The 20,757-nt window shown below is 42.1% G+C and overlaps 1 protein-coding gene across 1 annotated transcript; it reads right to left on the reverse strand.

The window, feature by feature from the left end:
* Window positions 1–8,464: 8,464 nt before the first annotated feature.
* Window positions 8,465–19,603, reverse strand: LOC308315914 (NEDD8-activating enzyme E1 catalytic subunit). Its single transcript, XM_080764183.1, has 18 exons — window positions 19,510–19,603; window positions 18,341–18,382; window positions 17,782–17,884; window positions 17,557–17,637; window positions 17,370–17,452; window positions 17,011–17,091; window positions 16,820–16,863; window positions 15,154–15,218; window positions 13,888–14,043; window positions 13,600–13,702; window positions 11,989–12,099; window positions 11,211–11,264; window positions 11,046–11,082; window positions 10,634–10,715; window positions 10,399–10,499; window positions 9,292–9,355; window positions 8,994–9,048; window positions 8,465–8,764 (listed from the first exon to the last, which is right to left on the reverse strand). The coding sequence occupies exons 1-18, from the start codon at window positions 19,527–19,529 to the stop codon at window positions 8,676–8,678; spliced, it is 1,371 nt and encodes a 456-aa protein (XP_080620309.1). The 5' UTR covers window positions 19,530–19,603; the 3' UTR covers window positions 8,465–8,675.
* Window positions 19,604–20,757: the final 1,154 nt, after the last annotated feature.

A 20,757-nucleotide genomic window follows, 5' to 3' on the forward strand; every position in this document is an offset into this window, starting at 1 on the left:
TGGCGATTTTAGGCCCAAGATAATGATAATATCACAAACTGGCCAATAAGTACATGAAATCTTGCCTCCTCCAAACAACAGTAAAACACTGACTGCAACTTTGTAACTTGTCCACAACAATGGGTAGCCTATGTATAGGACGATACGATTATATATATATATATATATATATATATATATATAGTGACGATATATATCGCGATAGATATATCCCACCCCGAATGTTCAAAACTGTTACTTTTCAGTAAATGTAAAAAACTGATTTAGTCACAAGCTCTTATTCACAAATCACAGACAAACATTTCAGCAATGTAAACAATAGGTAATCTTCAAGCTCACAACGTCCCATGATGTGTGACGTGCTTTAATTAAAATGTGTGTATGCCAAAAATATTATCACATTTCCCATAATTGTACTGTAGTCTATTTTAGCTATTTTTGAAGATGTTTGTTTGTTTGTTTTGTTATATATATAGAGAGAATATTTCAGATTGTCAATTAATGTTAATGACATCCTGATATGAGCACCAGGTTGAAACTGGGAATATCGGACTCATACATGAATCCTAGAAAATGCTGAAGAAATGTTTTAGATCAAGTCTTATTATCATTCTGTGCTATTGATAAAGGATACATCTTGTTGGGATTCTATGTTTTCTATGATATTGATACATTATTGATGAAAGGAGCAGAGGTTGAACTGAATCATCCATAAAATCAGTCATGTTAATTGTTGTGTAATGTCGCCCCCTACTGGTAATCCATATCACTCAGACACACTAATACTGTATTGTTATGTACAGAGTATACAGTAAATATTGATGCGACTCGCTTCCACCCTAAATGAAATAAATGGAAATAAAACTGCACAATGTTTGATATGATCGATTGATTGATTGATTGATTACTTTATTAACAGTTTGATATGTTTGTGATTGGATGTGAAACAGCTCTCTGGGGTCCAGCAGGGCTCAATACTTGGACCCCTCCGTTATTCCTTCCTACATGAACATGAACAATTGCCGACCTAAAAGCCCACAAAAACCTAAGTTGTTTATTGTCATTGGTTCTTTAACTTGGTTAAAGTTAGTCCTTTTCATCTGTTCTTTACCGTGTTCCTTTTCATCCGTTTCATCTTTGTGTACTGCCCAAAGCTGCACTTGGCCCCATGCACGTTTTTTCGTGAATTTTAATTTCATTTCACTTCATGATTCCGACTGGATGAAGTGAAACGCTCATTCCATCCTCCGTGGACATACATGACCTTCCACAGGCCGAGTGGTTCCACCTCCCCTCCGGAACAGTCCCAGAAACCTTGTTCTTCAGCCAACGGTGGGCGTCCACATCGAAGACATGAAGCCGCCTGCGGTCGAGGTATCCTCCCCAGATGTAGATGACATCTTCCATCAGCACAGCCATTTATCCGAAAAGCTCTGGTGAGCAGCTACAACACATGGATATACGAGGTGACGTCGTCTTCATAACTCCCACCAGCATGAAGACATGGGTGTTCATCTGGTACTTGACATGTATGGGCACTCTGGACAGGCCTCCGAAGCGGTACACCTGGTCCTGGCGCTCCACCACGCTCCTTTCCTCCTCCTTCCTGCTGAAGAGTTTAGCACAGCATCCTGTACGACGGAATTGATTCTGATCAAGGGCGTTCACCTCAGCTCTATATATGTTCGACACTCAGGGGCGTTTGAAAGCAAATAAATGCACGGTCCAATGGGATTCAAACTAAATTGTTTTGAATTTTCAATTACAGACTTATTTGCAATTTGGTCATCCAGGTGTGTTAATTGCTTTTGTGAGCTGTGAGTGCCATTTAACCTCCCCTTAAATTAAAACTCTTTGACTGCCACTGACGTAATTGGTGATGTTGATTCTTACCGAAATTGACAAAATGTATAGTTTTTTGAGCGGCTCTTATGCACAGCTTCGTGTGTATGTTTGTCTATTTAACCACGGAATGCACTCAGCTGATTGGCTGAGCACGGAATGTGATGTATGATGATAAGAGCGCCGCTCACATGTGATTGATTTCTGAGGGGCGCAAGCCCCTCCTATTGAGTGTTTGTGTAAACACAAACATTGTTTTGCTACCGTTTTCTATGACTATAGGTTTGAGTGTCTGTGCACTTAAACACAAACATTGATGACTAAAGTGAGGACACAAATTGTGATTGGCCAGAATGAGATGATGTATGATGATGTATGATAAGAGCACCCCTCACTTGACACAGGTGTGATTGTATTCATTCAGAGTGGGTCACGCTAATTGGGGAGGAAGTCAAAGTGAAGGCCTATCAAAATAAAAGCACTGCGTTTACTGTCGTCAATCCGGGAACCCCCGCCAAAGGTTTTAGTGGCAAGGTGTTAACTAATAATGTTAGATGTTGCGTCACAAAATTTGAGTATGGAACACATCTGCAGATATTGCTCACAGTGATTGGATTAGCATCGCATAACGGGGGAGAAAAAGAGATAGGCTGGGGAGATGGGGGAGCATATGGACTATAGAACATAAAGTTAACATAAAGTTAACAAAAAAATTGTAGGGTTCTGGTGAGAGAAAAAAGAAAGAAAGAAAGAAAAAAAAGAACTGTAGGGTTCCGGTTAGAGAAAAAAGAAAGAAAGAAAGAAAAGAAAGAAAAAACCTATTATAGGCGGTTACCTATTTCCATCCTAAAAAGACACTTTCATTTCGTCAGAGGCTCCTCCTACAATATCTGAAAAGTGAAAAAGAAATGTGCTTGTCTACTGGGTTGCATGGCAACACATGGTTCCCATTGGAAATGAATGGTAGACTGTATCTCTGTATCCATGTCGTCTGTTGAAAATTTATGGTAGCATCATGTAGCTTTGTATCTTCATGTGGCTTCCATTGAAAATTAATGGTAGCCTGTTAGCTTTGTATCTGCCAGTGCGAATCCAGCACCAGTGGGTGTGTCTCTGTGTCAGGATGTGGCGGTCTGGCGGTCAGCTGAGGTTAAAGGTCAGCCAGGGTCAGTTGAGGTCAGGGTTCATCTGGAGAGCGTGTATTTCGTCTCCAACCGGACTCGAGCTCGTCTCCGGTTGTCTCTTAAACATTGCTTTGGCTTTGGACCAGATCTTGCCGCTGGTCATTTTGCCCTTTAAAGTCTTTTTGCCATTTGCTTGTTTGTTAGCTTCCTGATTGGAGGAGGTAGGGTCCCCCCACAGCACATCTTCGTCCAGATTTGCGGAAGTGTAGCCACCGCTGCCTCCTCCTCCTCCTCTGGCGTGGGCGGAAACAGTGAAGCGTTGGCCAGAAGAGCACGGCGGCGAGGAGGAAGAGGAGGAAGCGGAGCTGCTGGCGGCCTTGAGCTTCCTGTGCAGGTTGGAGACCTCTGCCTCCTGCTGCAGGTGGTTCTTCCTGTGCTGATTGGCCCGGGTCACCTGACCCTGGATGTCGGTGAGCACCGCCTCGCAGCCGCAGCACCACTCCTGCATGGTGTTCACGATGGCCGGCAGCCGGCTGGGGCTCAGGTCCCTGCCCACGCTGGAGTCTATCTCCACACGCTGGTTCCTCTGGTCTAGCTTGGCGCGGATCACGCCGCTGTACACGGCCTCGATCAGCAGGTCCTCCAGCTGCCTCACGCTCTTCATGTCCAGCTGCTGCAGGAGCACCGAGTAGGGCAGGTAGCGCTGCTCGGACGCCAGCGAGACCACGGACAGGTGCCGCAGCTTGTTTCTCTGGGCAGGGTTCAGCTCCGGCAGGGAGGCGGTCCGGGCCACGTAGTCGCTGTAGGTCCCGTAGGCGAAGAGGCGGAGCAGCTGGTAGACGGCAGCGTGGGGGCCGGTTTCCAGCTCCCGGACGTTGGGGAGCTCCAGGATGTCGGAGAAGACGTAGAGGCCGGGGGTCTCCAAGGCTAAGCCCACCGCCTGGGCCAGGGCTGGGCCAGACAGAGACGAGAGGCTCACGGGGCCGCAAGGGGATGAGCGGCCACCGGGGAACCCGGGGGATGAGCGGCCCCCGGGGGTCTGCGGGGAGGAACCCACCGTCTGGGCCGGAGCTGGATGGGACAGAGAGGAGAGGCCGGGGGTCTGCGGGGCTTGCGGGGCTGAGCCGGACGAGAGATCCTCCGCCTCCATCTTTATCGTGTCTGGTTTCTGAACCAGATTGCTTCTGGTTCGCGAAACCAGACTAACGTCTGTATTAAAAAGCTGCGTCAAACGGACGTTTTGAGTTTCTGATGGGTTTTCACAGGAAAGTCTAACCGGTGTTGTTTCTGAGCCATAAAATCATTAAAGGGAGTTGTGAGGCGTTATATATGACTATATATATATATGTGTGGGTCTAGCATGACGTTACATTAATGTAATGTGTAATCTAGCATGACGTCACCAGGTTGTCAGCCCTGGCTTGGAGTATGTTGAAATGGAGATTGGTTTTGATGTTTCAAATCTGAAGCAAGACTGATTATTTGTGGTTATTTGGTCAAGTCATGGATATTGTGTGAATTGACAAACCTTTACGTGATTCTCTGTCATATCAAGTGTTGCCTATTGGTTTTTGGGATCCTTTCAATCCTAAAATGTAGTGTTTTGTTTGTGAACGACCAAAGAGAACACCCTGATTGATTACAATTCGGGCAAGAAATGAAATGTAAATCGCAGCTCGTCTTGAAGAAATGAAGTCTAAATTGTAGATTGTCTTGAAGAAATTAAATTAAAATTGTAGATTGTCTTGAAGAAACAGTAAGCGTTTCATGTTTTGCTCATTTTACACAACTTTTTTAATGTGCTCCATTGCTCACTGTTCTCGGCATCTTTGGTTGATTATCTCATCTGCGTTACACAAAAGCCTAGCGAGAGCGCAGACCACACACCTCGGTTCCCCACGGCAGTTCCATGTATATAAGTATGGGAGGAGTTTTCTACGTGACTGTGTGAGTGACTGTTGAATGAGCCAATGAAACGTGGCAATGACCGTGACATGTACATTTATGCCAGTATAGGCTGGCTGCAGACTAGCTGTAGGCTATTCAACAGCAATGAAACGGGAGATTTACAGAGACATGTAAATGACACACACTCGCTCTCACAAAAAAAAACTGACAATTATGTGTCCGGCCAGAGGTTTAGCTGGAAGGAGGACACCTGGGTAAAAAAAACAGACTGTCCGGCCTAAAACCGGACGTACCGTAGCAGCGCAGTCTTTTATTTGGAAAATCCTAAAATTCACCCCAAATGAACAAACAAAGTCAGAGTAGGCTACTACAAACAAAAAACAGTCCACATTTTATTCTGACCCCTCCACGAAAAGGCCTCGTTGTCCTGACCCCTTATCCATCATTTATACATTATGGATGAATTAGTGTGGACTTGAACTGTTTTTCGTCTGTAGTACTTTATTGTGACAAGGCCTAACGGGGGTTCCTACTTTGAGCTGTCTTCATCAGAAGAATCCCACAGAGTGGAGGAATCCCCGCCCGCCACCATGCAGATATATGGATCCATGGACGCGTCTCCATCTCTAAGGGCCGTCGGGTTGAGCCTTCCAGCGGCGTCGAGCTCCCGCCAAACTCCCTTAGCTTCACCCCATTTAGAGAAGAGAAAATAAAGAAAGAAAGATTAATTCAAGTGAAAGGGACACTTCTTACTTAAAGGAGCACATGCACTGCACGCACTACAGTGGGGAGGGGAGACGCAACAGGCCAACAGCACGTGCATCAAGGCGCACCCCTGCTCGATCATGATTGGAGGAAGGACCCTCTCATCCTGATTGAATGAAGGCTGGTCCCTCTAGGCAAATACGAAACCTAAGGTTTTTTGACCCCAGGGGTTAATTTGGGATAGGGAGGAACTCCTTATATGGTCAGCAGTCAGCACACTCTATAGTAGAGAGGATTATCAAAAACAAAAAACGTGATTTCAATTACCGGTAAGTGAAATCACTGAATATACCTTTAAATAAAAGTATCATGAATACTGCAATGTAGAAATACTCAGGTAAAAGACAGAATAAAAAAATTACTTGAGTAAAAGTACATTGGTATCAAAATGTACTTAAAGTACCAAAAGTAAGAAAGTACCCATTATGTAGAATATCCCATTTCAAGTTTTCAAAAGGTACAGTACAATCTTTTGAAAATAGCAGATCTACAAGCTCACGGGAAAGATTGGCTATTTTCAATTATATTATATAGCTGAAGTGGGTAATGTATGTTTTGTATAAATTAGAATCAAAATCTAAAAAGTATAATTAGTATATTATTTTTTATGTGTGTAAAGTTCAGGTTTTTTGGGTGCAATCGAGCTCAGAAAACCTAAAAACCTAAAAAACTGAGGACCCCCAAAAATAATATGGGGACCCAAGGGGAAGATTTAAAACAATGTATATATTATAAATATTTTGAAAGTGGCAGATCTACAAGCTCACAACACATCCAAATAGACAAATCATCCATCCATCCCTCCCCCCACACACACACACACACACACACACACACACAAAGTAACACACACAAAGTAACTAAAGTTTTCAAATAATTGCAGTGGAGTAAAAGTCAAAAGCTCAGGGCTAATGGGCTATATAACACTTGTAACATTTACCAAGGAAGGAACTTTGTAGTCTAATTCCACAATTACTTTCATGCTAAGCCCAAGCAGCTAATTAGCTAACATGTATTGCTCACCTGAGTTTAGTAGGATAGAGAGGAGCCTTCAGCTGTTTCCCAACAGTGTTCCCATCAATATCATCAATGTACTCCTGAGCCTTTTTTCACCAGGCTCACTCAGGCCTATATATACTGTAGGCCTGAGTTGTTTATTTGGCTCTTTTTACTTCTAAACAAACAAACAAACAGCCTGTACCTGTGGGTGTGTGTGGGCTGGACGGGAGCCGTGCACAATCATCAGGGTTGCCAGATCATAATAGTTTCCGACCAACCCCCTCACAACTTATAAAAATCGGCCAAATGTAAAATAAATATTACATGCGGAATCGCGGATGCGGGTACCAGATTTGATACACAGCGGGAGCTGGTGCTTCCTTGTCCGTCGTTAAAATAATAATAATAACTAGAAAACAAACAGTAGGCTACAGGTACAAACCAGCTGTTGAGAGCAATGAGCAAGACTTGCTGCCTGCACTGGTATTGAAGCTCGTGTCAAGTGAGGGGCACTCTTCCTCTTATCATCATAGTCATACATTACATTCCGTGCTCAGCCAGTCAAATAATCACATATGTCATTCCGTATGTCTGTTAGGCTGTGCAACAGTGACACCTGGTGGTGAACACACACTATATCCTAGACTTAAAACCTAGCCGTTATTCAGTTTTGTCTGGATCAACCACCCAGACATCATGAATTAGCTAGCAAGGTTCACGGTTGTACTTTATTGTTAATATCTTGTGTACAGGCACATAAAGAGTCAAATTTATTTTTGTTTGGCAGGCTTCCTTCAGACAATGCAGCAGCATAGATAAGAGCAACAACAGCAAAACAGATCAGAGGTAGACACAGATTTGACTATGGATTAGATTGGTTATAAAACAGCACCTCAATTATTTTAAAAGCACAATGAGCGTGTCCCATTAAAGACAGCGTAATTATAGCCAGTCATAATGAAGTTTTCATTAAGACGCGCACATTGTCCTCTCTCTCTGTCACCATGGAGCTTTAATAATTCCCAGTGTGAGGTGAGGTCTGGGCTTCACTCGTTTGAGTATAATTTGATGTGACCCAAACAACACATTCTTATCCCTACTGGCTTACTTATTTTTGTAACACTTTTTTCTTTCAGCCAGTGTCAAATTAGCTAATGTAATCCTGGGCGCTGCTATCCCTCTGACAACCTGGACTGCTTTTTCACCTGACAGGAGGGAGTTTCCACCGGTTGGACGTAGCGTGTGGAAGAAGCATATTCCAACAACCAGTTCCTTTCCCCTCCATCAGGCGCCCTGGCTCGACAGGGCGAGGCGGTTTAGAGACCAAGATTACTGCATGTTTTTTGTGAGGGTACCTACTAGTACTACCTACCCTAGGGTATATACGGGGTGAACATGGAACACCAGAAAGGTCCTTTTGCCAACCACACCTAGGGTATGGGCACTGATGACGTGGAGGAGATAACACGCCCCCAGCACCCACAGCTTCCCCAGGGGGAATCGAACCCAGGACCTTCTAGATGTGATACGACAGGCGCCAACGTGCCCCCTTTATCCTTACTTCTGAGAGGAACAGAGCAACGCCACTAGTTGCAACACATTCTGTTAGAGAACAGGACTTTAATGATTGTATTATAAACATGAATGATTCTATCTCTCTATTACATTATAAACAGCAATGATATTACATTATGAACACCAATAATATCCTGCAAATGTTGAACAAACTGAACCACTTTTTTATCAAATATAGCGGATCTACAAGCTAAAACTCACAAGCTTGTACTAGATCTGCTATATTTGACATAAATATGACCTCATATATCCTTACTTTCTGCGTATGACTGTTGTGGCTTGTAGATCTGCTTTTTTCGATACGTAAATTAACAATTTAATTAAAATAGTTAATTAAAAAAAAAAAAACTATTGTGAAAGCAATGTGTGGGTTTCATGGTTTGAACCAAAGTATCAGTTTGCATACAAATGTACATTTGTTGTTGTAATAATAATAATAATAATAATAATAATAATAATAATTCAGGGGGTGAAGTTGAGTTTGAACAGAACAGTCTGAGGTGTGGTGACGTCTGCTACAGCCAGTTCTTGTCCGTCCGAGAGACCCAGCTCTGAAATTAAATCAATCATATTCATAAATTATGATCAAATATGAATAAAGACATTAATAATGTAACTGTTCAAAAACTATGATCAGCTCTGCAACCATATTCATAAATGATTATCATTGTTATCAGATTCATATCAAACATCAGATTCATATCAATCAATCACATCATCATAATGAACACATAAGAACATAAAAAATAAAGCAGATCGTTTTCATTTATTTATTATTACCTTTCAGAGTTTTGCACAAGTTGGGCCTGGTTCTTTCTTCAATAGATTTAATCGACTGCAATGAAAACGTGTAATGTATATTCAACCGCTATGAAATTGTAACATTTAAATGACTATAATATTTATATTCAACTGTAATGAAACATTCATGTTGAACTGACTGAATTAATTAATGTTCTGATGTAATGTTATGAATGTCAAAGAGAAACTTGAAAAGCATCTAGCCAGTTAGCACAGTACAACATGAATAACATTCAGCCAGTTATCTGCACATATGAATGTATTTTTACTATTTTACCTGTAAATACAGTGTCTTATTCTTCCCTTCCAGGGTTGTGGTGATGGCTGGAGATTTCATTTGTCTGAAAAACAATATTAAAACCACTTAAAACTATATTAGAACCATTTTAAAACAATATTAAAACCAATGAAAAACAAGTGTTTTTTTGGCTCTAGTCTATTTACTGCTCCGTGATCTGCTTTGGTGTAGAGACAGACCACCTACTCTATCTGCTAATTTGCACGCACGCATGCACAAAGACCGTTCCAATATCCGTTCTTGACTGGCTCTGCAACCTGCAAAGCGAACTGAGTTCAGTTGAGTGTAGTTGCGGACAGCTGCGCAGATAGCGAACTGGCAAAAATCGAACGTGTACACTAAAGGCTCATTCATACTCCAGTTTTACTCAACTCACCACTCGCCCTGACACATCTCCCTGTATTTACTGACCGACATCTTCCCTTTCACTCTGGGCTATCACGCCGTTCACTGATTGGTCTAGAAGTTGGGTAGGCGGTCTGTCCCAAATGAACTATCACGCACGTACGCGGCGTGTTGCCAATAAACAACAGGTGAAATATCTGTGTCCGCCCGTATGTTTGTACAAAGCCACAATTTAAGTTACGGCGTGTGTGGCATGCACAAAAGTACGACACGATTGCAGCTATACCGACCGTCCTATAGTGTGCTGCAATATTCTGTGGCAAGTTTGGAGAAAAGTGCCATAGCCGTGCCATAGCCAGAGGTCACAATCATCATGAGGTCATCACATTTGGGCAAGTGGCTATGGCCTAATTTAGCCGAAGGAGTGTTTTTTGTGCAAAACTAATGCTTGGAATGGATTCAGAATAATGAATACCCCCTAGTTTGAAACCCCACATGCTACTTAAAGCATAATTAAAATTAGACATTTTGCCTTAAAGGTTTTTAATGGTACCTACCACAACTTTCAAATCCAAAAAAATTCAATCCATCAATTTTTAATATGTTATTTGGATACCCTAAGGATCATAAAAAACCTTGAACGATTACTATTGCAATTAATTTTGGGTCACGCCCCTTTTCAGCATAGATTGACTGGCCTATTAGTAGAATCTGAATGGGTTTAAGTAACGGATTACTCACAGAGAGGAGTTTTCAGTCAGATACTCTAGAACTTCCTGTAATTTGGCAGAAGGTGAAAACTGGAGATTTTGTGGCACCTGACTGCAGGCTGAGCAGTTCTCCTGTCAATCAAACACAATTATGATAAAGCACAGAACAAGTTATGACTGAAGTTAACAGTGCAATAATAATAATGCAGAGCTAAAAGTGTGCAAACACCATTATAAAAGTAAAATATTTAATTTGTGCCACAAACCTTCCTCTCCGCTTCGAAGGTGAACGTGTAGAGTCCATCCACATCGTTAAACACCAGGTAATTATTTAGAGGAATATATGCACTGAAATTTTTTATAAAAACACTATTAATATATGCACTAAAAACAGTTATGATAAAATGGTACCATTTTATTCTCTCCCATAAGAGGGCTGTGGACACTTCAGAAACTCGCCCACCAGTGACATCATCGTTAAGCAGATTATTTTTTTTCTTTTTTATTTGTATTTATTTTAATTCATGTAAAAACAATGGCTTCCATTATAGCATGCTAACTTTCCAGGAATAGAAAGCCTGCCATTTATATTAGATTCCTCATCGATGCCACTAGTAGACATGTTTCTGAACAAAAGATCACTTGAGGAGAGCTTTTGTTTGTTTTTATTTAACTTACCTTGATGCAATTTTAAAAACTTCAGTGGCACAGGCAGCTATGAAGACAAGTTCATAAAGTTGAATGAAATACAATAGAATGCAGGCTGTAAGAATAGAGTAATATAGAATGGAATGGAATAGAATAGAAGGAATATAATCAGTGATTTAGAATTTAGTTTCCTACCAGCAATCACTGCATTGGTTGATGCCACCGCAGGGATGATGCGTTTCACCACCCCTGGTACACAAGAATGCACATTCATTCATTAATTAATAATTAATTAATTAATTACAGGGATGATTTTCACTTGTGTTAATTTTACAGATCAGCTATTTTCAGATGACTAAAATATGAACAAAACAAAATGGAATTTTATTTTAAAAAAATAAAATAAATAAGAGCAACTTTGCCAATTTTGCACCCAAATCCTATTGTAACGAAGTTGAGGACACAGGCCTACAGTAACACACCTGATGTTGGAGTGTGTTTTCACTGTTTTGTGTTTTTGGTGTTTTGTACAGTTTGGGGATTAAATAATGAGTCTGTGATACATGAATCATGGAGCTCAAGCACATGGCTTTGAATGGTAGCCGATCTACAAGCTGTCATGTCATGCTGCAATGCGTTGTGTGCTTGTAGATCAGCTATTTTGATTCAAAAAATCACACCTGTGAAGTGAGGGGCGCTTATACATAATACATTATTTCATGAACAACTGATTTTATGTGATTGGTTGGTTAAATGTACGTCATATTTGGCGGACATTTTACCTAATTTATCCTTTCATTGTCAATGGCTAATATTGAGACGTGTGGGGCCCCTCAAAAATAAATAAAAATAAACTGGGAAAGATTATTTAAAATAAAAAACATATATCCTTTTTAAATTCCGTGCCATCGAACGAAGCTTTGAATATATATACAGTATACATTTATTTTATTTTCCTTTGGATCAGCTCTACCTTGTGTAAGTCTGTAGGTCACTCCAGTGATGTTGAACTGAGCAGATCTCTCCACGGCCTTCTGGAAAACCCACTGGATGTGTTCTGGACTGTCTCCATCTAGGGCTACGTCTAGGAGACAGAGACAACATTACTATCTGTCCTTAACCCACTGTCTGTCCTACCGTCTGTCTCCATCGAGAGCCACGTCTAGGAGACATAGACACAACATTACTGTCTGTCCTTAACCCACTGTCTGTCCTACCGTCTGTCTCCATCGAAAGCCACGTCTAGGAGATTGCAGCAACCACACCTTGCAATTGTTCAAGAATTGCAACAGTTCGACATGCATTAGTCTATGGACCCCCATTTAATGGCATTTCTATCTCTGGGACCCCCAAATTATATTGTAAAATGAATGTTAATTTAACTCTGAGAGTGTACAAATGGAACCAAATGGACCGTAACAGGTAAATTTGGTTCCATTTGTACATTCTCAGAGTTACAGACCCATAAGGGTCCATTTGGTTCCAAACTATCATTTAGCCCTAAATGACCCCTGGGAGTCCCCAGACCCCACTTTGGGAACCACTGGTCTAGGAGACTATAACAATTATTAGTTACTAGTCCGTTCAGGGATATGACATACCCAATCCCTACGTCTCTCCGCCCCACTCCCTCTCTCTCTCTCTCTCTCTCTCTCTCTCTCTCCCCCTTCCCTCCCCTTCTCTTTCTCTCCCCCTCTATCTGCCATTTATATATAACGGGTGTCCCCTGTGGCACACCTGTTGTGTGCTGCTCAGCCAATCACAGCATATTTTTTTAGGATACAATTACTATGATTAGTTTGATTATAGAGAGAAGAGACATTATTATAGCCGTCAATATTTTACATGGTAAAATGGTACAACATTATAGTACTATGTTATGTATAAGATAATCATATTGTACGTCTAAAGCAGGGGTCTGCAAGCGGCTCTAGAGCACACCCCTAGTGGCTCCTGTAGCATTCCCAAGAAATCGATGAAAATGTATAATGTTATTTTTTCCCATTTTTATTTTTAATTTATGGTTTCTGTAGGCCAAACGTGACAAACACGAAAAAATGTGTAGAATAAATATTAAGTTTCAACACATATGTCAACTAGAATTTGCGTCATACAGTAGCATGCAAAACAATCAGCGCCGCGCCAGCCAGGTGTCTATTATAAACAAACCGGTGGCTGTGTGAGGCTGCTGCCTGCTACGCTACTACGGCTTCTACAGGGAGAAAAAGAAAGATAGCCGACGAAAACAGAGGATTTAACATTCGTGGACTTCAAACTCCACCACTGCTGCTAATTTCGTTGCAACCTGGGAGATAATAAAGCTTGGCAAGCTGCATTATAATGTGTAAAAAATGTTGCGGCTCCAGATAGATTTTGAATTTATTTTTGGTCGAAAATGGCTCTTTCAACATCTTGGGTTGCTGACCCCTGGTCTAAAGGGCTTCTCTTTAGACCACTGCAGTATAAATCATCATACTGTACCACCAAAGGGCTTCTCTTTAGGCCACTGCAGTATATCATCATCATACTGTACCTCCAAAGGGCTTCTCTTTAGGCCACTGCAGTATAAATCATCATACTGTACCTCCAAAGGGCTTCTCTTTAGGCCACTGCAGCATTCTGGCGTATTCCACACAGTGTTCAGGGAGCCTGGGCATCGACGCGATGGTGCACATGGGAAAGTTTATCTGTTAGTGTACAAAAATGAACACAGATTAGTGAGATTACAACTCCACACTGAAGGTTTACCCGTTAGTGGACAGAAACACAACACATATTTAATACACCTCCAAACGGTGCTTACCCACTGCTTCATCCGGCTCCACTTCTGAACATTCCCTCGCAGACTCGCGCTATAGAAATGTAGGCCTACCTGAGGGGGGTACAGCTCCAGTGTGCAGTCGATGCAGGCCGTCATGCCGGGCAGGATGACTCGGGCGTTTCCTTTGAAGCCCTCGGTACCTCCATCGATCATAGGGATGATGGAGCTGGGATCCACAACCCCCTCGTCAAAACTCAGCAGAGAAATCTGGAGAAATAAATTAAACCATGTCATTAAAACTCAGCAGAGATTGGTAGAAAGAAGATATTTAAACTGTCACTAAAACTCAGATCTAAAGAAAGATGATTAACATGCGCGTGCATGTGTTTGCGTGAGCGTGCGTGTGTGTGTTTACATTTGAGGTCGCATTCTCACCACAGAGCTTTGCTGCGATTAAAACGAATCCTGCTGCGCATTTTCAGAAAGTGTGCTTCGTTTGGCAGGTGTGAAGGCTCTTTCGAATCCTAATGCGCAGCAAAGAACCGCATTTTACTCCGAGCAAAAACGGGGGTTTCGCTTCGCTTTCAATCGCGCTTGACTACGATTCGGTGCAGGTGTGAATGCAATCCGCAGCAAATAAAGGAAATGAAGCAAACAATGTGGCGGGTGAGGAGCTGAACACAGTTGGAGACGGAGAAGGCATATTTTACGCGGCGCAAAGATGTCCCGTTACCGTGGATAGACGTGGTCGAATGAGGAGAGTGGAGAGAGACTGAAGCCCTGATCGAAATGAGGACGAGTAGCCTACATTAATCAATTGCTTAAGAAAACACAAACACTGCAGTGCAGTGTAATAGTATTATAGCCTACAGAATATTCTGTCTGTCTGTGCGTGCCGTAAACATGGAGTGCTGTCACTGTGTGGGGACTAGTGGGGAGTAGGAACTTTCATCTCGATAAACTTGTAAACATTTTGCGCTGCTGTCTGTTATATCAGTGCGCTCAGCGCTGTGCCTCCATGCCCAAAAGAACAGTGCGTGGCAGCGTGGCTGCGTGCTATATAGTGAGAGAGCGAGAGAGAGGGGGGGGGGGCAGTCCCAGACGGCACGACACATATGCACGTTATGAGTATAAATTTATCACCATAGATTTATCATTTCACTGTGTAGGCTAGTTTATGAATGGAACACATTGATAAAGGTCCCCCCTGCTGCGTTTCCAATTGCTGCGGATCATGACAGTGTGAAGGCAAACCGTAGCCAATTAAATATGCAAGAATCCCATTTCTCCGCCCATACACATCCGAGTCTACCGAAGTATTAGGTGAGAATGTGACCTGAGTCTCATAAACTAATCAATCAATCGATCAAACTATACCAGCATTCCATTCATCCAGCGTCTTGCAATGATGGAGTCCAGTCCACAGACAATGATGTGGAATTCTGTAAGAGGATGCAGAGATCAGTTTTACAAACACAGGATATGATGTTATTATCCAAAGTGCCTTGGACATTGCATGGCATGGCAGGCCATGGGGCGTCCTCCTCCGAGCCAAGCTTGCGCCTAACTGCATACCTGAATGGGACTGGGTGTTACAATCCGTTTATACCATCAGAAACAAGAGTTGGGTGAGGCAATGTTTACCAGTAAATGCAGCGATTAACCGGCCCGGCACATGTGGCACCAGAGCCTGTCATTAGCGTGACAATGAACAAAGTTCATCCAAGACTCCATGACATCTCTGGTGTCCACCATACCAAACCAGCAACACATCGGCAGAGTTTGATTGAATAACAGTTTGCAGAAATACATTACATTTCAAGCACAACTCAAGCACAACAATATAAAGGCATTACACTTGTTTACAATAAGGCCCACCGCCCTCAATTCATCAATACATTCAGAGACACACAAAAATCCCGTTTATAATGGTACCATTCACATGTTAACAATGGTTCAATTAGTACCATGCATGTTTACAATGGTTAAATCAGTACCATTCACATGTTTACAATGGTTCAATTAGTACCATTATATACTATATGTATACCAGTAAGACGCGCAAACGCGGGAAGCGAACGCAGCTGAGACCCTGCAGATCATGTCTGTCTGTCTGTCTGTGTGTCTGTCCCGCTGTTACTGTATATGTGGACCTGGCCCCTTTTGTGCCCATATATGGAGCTGAGTGATTGCTGATGCAACACACTCCATATTTGGATAGCGGGACAGACACACAGACAGACAGACACACAGACAGACAGACATGATCTGCTAGGTCTCATAGTAAGTGCTCAGTGCGTTCGCAATCACTGCGTTCGCAATAAATGCACCACGTCTCTGTGTGTATGTACGTCTGTAATCCACATAACTCCAGAACCGTTCGCCCCACCGACTTCAAATTTTACACACACGTTCCACACCACCACAGGGAGTGCAGTGCCCGGTGTCGAGTCCGTCGGATCACCAGTGGTCCAGAACAAGCACAAAAGCCTCTGCCCGGGCCATGGACAGGGCCCCTGCCCTGGCCCCCTGCAGGGCTCTGGACATGTCCATATATGGAGCTGGCCTGTTCTGACATCACAATGGTGTTCTGACATCTGCTGCCATATACTCCATATTTGGGCATGCCTGATAAATAACCATAATATATATGGGCATAAAAGGGACACAGACATAATAACCCCACCGACTTCAAATTTGACACACGCGTTCCACACCACCACAGGGAGTGCAGTACCCAAGTCAAGTCAGATCGCCAGTTGTCCAGAAACAGCACAAAAGCCTCTACCCAGGCTCCGGACAGGGCCCAAATCCAGATCCAATTCTCCATATATGGGGCTGGCCTATTCTGACATCACAATGATGTTCTGACATCACAATGATGTTCTGACATCACAATGTTATTCTGACATCACAATGATGCGCGACCTTGCCCTTTATTAGCCAATTGATCACACCTGATCACCCCGCAACGGGCACTGTTCTAGTGTTTACAATGGTTAAATTAGTACCATTGACATGGTGTGTAGACTAGAGTACTTACGTCTGTAGAAAGAATCATCAAAGTCTTGTATCTTGTTAAAGTGTCTGTTATGAAGTGATTAAGAACAACACACGTCTAGTTCTCATTTTCTACTACTATACTTGGGGACATTTGGTCCGCACGCACACGCACACACACACACACACACACACACACACACGTCACGCACGCACGGCTGTTGAAGAGGATACGGAACAACTTGACATCCAGGAATACGAGTGTTGATGAAGTCTGCTGCTACGTCTGCTTTGGGACGTCCTACATCTCCGAGTCTGAAAACATGAACTATGACCTATGAGTATGATCTGTGAACTATGAACTATGACACTGTTGTATTGTTTTTGTTTCAATTTACAGATTATTATGGATTATTTGGGGAAATGTGACTGCTTAGAGTAGACTCACAGGTTCATGGTTTACTTATGATCCTAGGTGACTATTTCTATGCATTTGATGTATTACCATGTGCAATTCTTGCTTTCTGTTCTGGATTAAGAGCTGAGGACTAAACACCTTGATTGTTAATTATTATTATTATCATTATTATTACCTGAATAGAAACTGTCTGTTGAGGTTAGACAGGTCTATAGTGTCCATGTCAACCACATGAATGAGACGGAACCCAGAGAGAGCCTGAAACAAAACAACATTAGTTTATTTATGTAGTGTGTGTGTGTGTGTGTGTGTGTGTGTGTGTGTGTGTGTGTGTGTGTGTGTGTGTGTGTGTAATTTCCTACCAGGTTCTTCAACAGTTCACATCCCAGTCCTCCTGCTCCAATCACTAGGATTTTACACGTCTCCAATAAGAACTGTAGAGACTGATGGAATTATGATTATTATTATATAAAATAAAAATATATTAAAATACATTCATATAAGAACTGTACAGACTGATGGTATTATATTTATCATTATATAAATCCAAATCAGGATGGGTGAAAGGTCAGAGGTCAAAGGGTTACCTCTGCACTGGGTTCAAAGTCAGGGTGGGTGAACGGCCCAGGTCTCTCCAAGAACTTCTTCACATGATTCCACCTGCCGTCCCAGTCACAGTCTGTAGCCATACTGTACATAACATAACACTAGTGTTACTGTACATAAACACTGTCCCAGTCACAGTCTGTAGCCATATTTTTGGACTTAAAGCTGAAGGAAATAAATACTTTAATGAATATAGTGGTTGCAAAGATATTATTAATTGATTGTCCGAGTCCCACGGTGGGAGTTCTGGACTGGTTTTGGTGAATATTAAGTAGTTCCGGTCATTTGGTTGGGGGGCACTCAGTGGGGGCCACTATTGTTGACCTATTTCCACGACACACACACACACACACACACACACACACACACACACACACACACACACACACACACACACACACACACACACACACACACACACACACACACACACACACACACACACACACACACACACACACACACACACACACACACACACACACACACACACACACACACACACACACACACACACACACACACACACACACAACTAACTTTCCAGTCAGGTCCTCTTCTATTCTCCTTCTTTTCTTCTCCCTAAAAGAGAATAAATGAAATCATGTTTAATAACAAAGTGGCTCAGGGGGAGTGACAACCGTGAGGTTCCCAGTTCGATCCCGGGCTTCCCCAGAGTTAGTGCTTCCTAACTCTTCCTAGACTCTGAACCCCTAATTGCTCCCCATTTAGAACCATTTAAGAAATGCTGGTCACTTTCTACATCTTCTACTCAGGCTTTCGTGAACACCCCAGAGGGCCCAGACAGTTTTTTAAGTTGCTCGATTCAATATTTAGATATTTGATATTAATTTTATCAGACACAACCCCCTTCCTATACAAACCCTGTGAGGAGGACATGTTTATTTCGATTACTTTTTTCACAAAAAAAAGCATCCTTACGTATTAGGAGGGCATGAGTCACTATAGATCCAATAATGGGTGTTTTTTATGAATACATCATGGTTAAAATGGAGTTTGAAGTTACAATGGGTTTGTACTTTGTATAGGAAGGGGGCGTGTCTGAGAACATTTATATCAAATATCTAAATACTGAATCAAGCAACTTATTGTCTACACAAAAGTAGACAATAAAATGACAAACACTTTTTAAAGTGTCCCACACCATAACATAACTTTACAAATAGCCTATAGATTTATCTACAAGCTCACAAGGCGTTGTGAGCTTATTGACAGTATAGTCTATTTTCGTGCGTTGTGAGCCAGCTATTTCCAGCCAGGGCTTGTATTATCGTGCAGACATGATTCATTCCTTGTTAGACTGGTAATAGAATCACATGAATTAGCTCTGGTCTCTATTCCGTACATGGAATAATTAGTGGAGACTTGTTGTGATGATCGTTGACATGATGCATGTGTATAATGTATTTACTTATGTATGTGTTTCTTCTATACTTTCCACTCAGGGCTCTCTCCTCAGACATTCTTCTACATGCATGTAGGTATATTAGTAGGTAGCCTATATATACTGTATTTATAGATTATGATTACATGGGTATATGATATATGTATGTATTTCTACTCACTGCTGTCTCTCCTCAGACATTCTTCTACATGTATAGATGTGTATGGAAGGTATGGATATATTTATACATGTACAGATATAGATATAGACACAGATAAAGGTATATTTATGTATTTCTACTCACGGCTCTCTCTCATCAGCCATTCTTCACGCTCCCATGTCCTCCATTGATGGACGCAAATTGTTCACGCACGTCAACGCTGCGCCATAAATAACGCATCTACAGTTGTCCCACAGTCTACCGATGGCTGCGCAAACTCTGCGCAGCTTTGACCTCATCTGGTTTACGGTCACGGCGTCCCCAACTGTCGCGAGAAGTTCCATGAAACAGTGTGGTCCAATCAGCATAGCGCTGGTGCTCGGTGGTGGTGTTGTGTCAAATATTGTGTCTCCATCAGAATCAGTTTCCCCGGAAGTTATTTTAACTAACAACAAATTAGGCTATGTCAACCCTAGATATATATGTCTATGATGTCAACAACCTCTGTAGTAGAATTACGAGGTATCCTATAATATAATGAATGTATTAAAATTAAAATAACATGAAAATCAATCAATCAATCAATCAATCAATCAATCAATCAATCAATCAATCAATCAATCAATCAATAAATCATGCATCCGTATCAGCTCTGGAACCCGGACCGGAACAGAACAGCTGTTCGTTCGATCCTAGCTCTGTTCCATAGCCTTCCTGCTTATGGAACAGAGCTAGTTCGATCCATAACTTCGATCCCTCTTCAGTCCACCAAATGAAATGGAGGGGAAACACATTTCAACAGGGACACAGAAATCCTCACTACACCTGTAGGCGTGTCCTCCTCAGTGACAGGACAGTGTTGCCATGTCTGCTTATTATAAGCTACTTTGGATGCTTTTTTTGACATTTTTCTGTAAAGTCACTAAATATAATATTCGTAGGTGTGGGTTGCTGTTGCTGTTATTTAGTTGTTGTTTTTTTTTTTGGGGGGGGGTCTTGTCTTTTTCTAAAAATGTTTCAGATGTTAGGGTAAGATCAACCTGCCTCCTGGTCTGCTGCAGTGTTCTATCTATCTATCTATCTATCTATCTATCTATCTATCTATCTATCTATCTATCTATCTATCTATCTATCTATCTATCTATCTATCTATCTATCAAAAATAGCAGATCTGCTATTTGAAAAAAATCAAATATCCAATGCAGCTTTAAAGTGTTGTAACTTTAAATATAAAATCGCAGCCTTCAATGAGAACGAGGCGTTGAGGGGAGAGGTCGAAGCTCTGAGACGAGGACACGCCGCCTCGAAAGGAGCGCACGCACCTCCACGAGGGATGTACGTATACCAGCAAGGAAGAATTCGACGGCTCGGTGAGGAGATCAACCGCGAGGC

Source organism: Protomyctophum bolini (assembly GCF_963924005.1).
Source record: "Protomyctophum bolini genome assembly, chromosome: 5".
Taxonomy (NCBI): Eukaryota; Metazoa; Chordata; class Actinopteri; order Myctophiformes; family Myctophidae; genus Protomyctophum; species Protomyctophum bolini.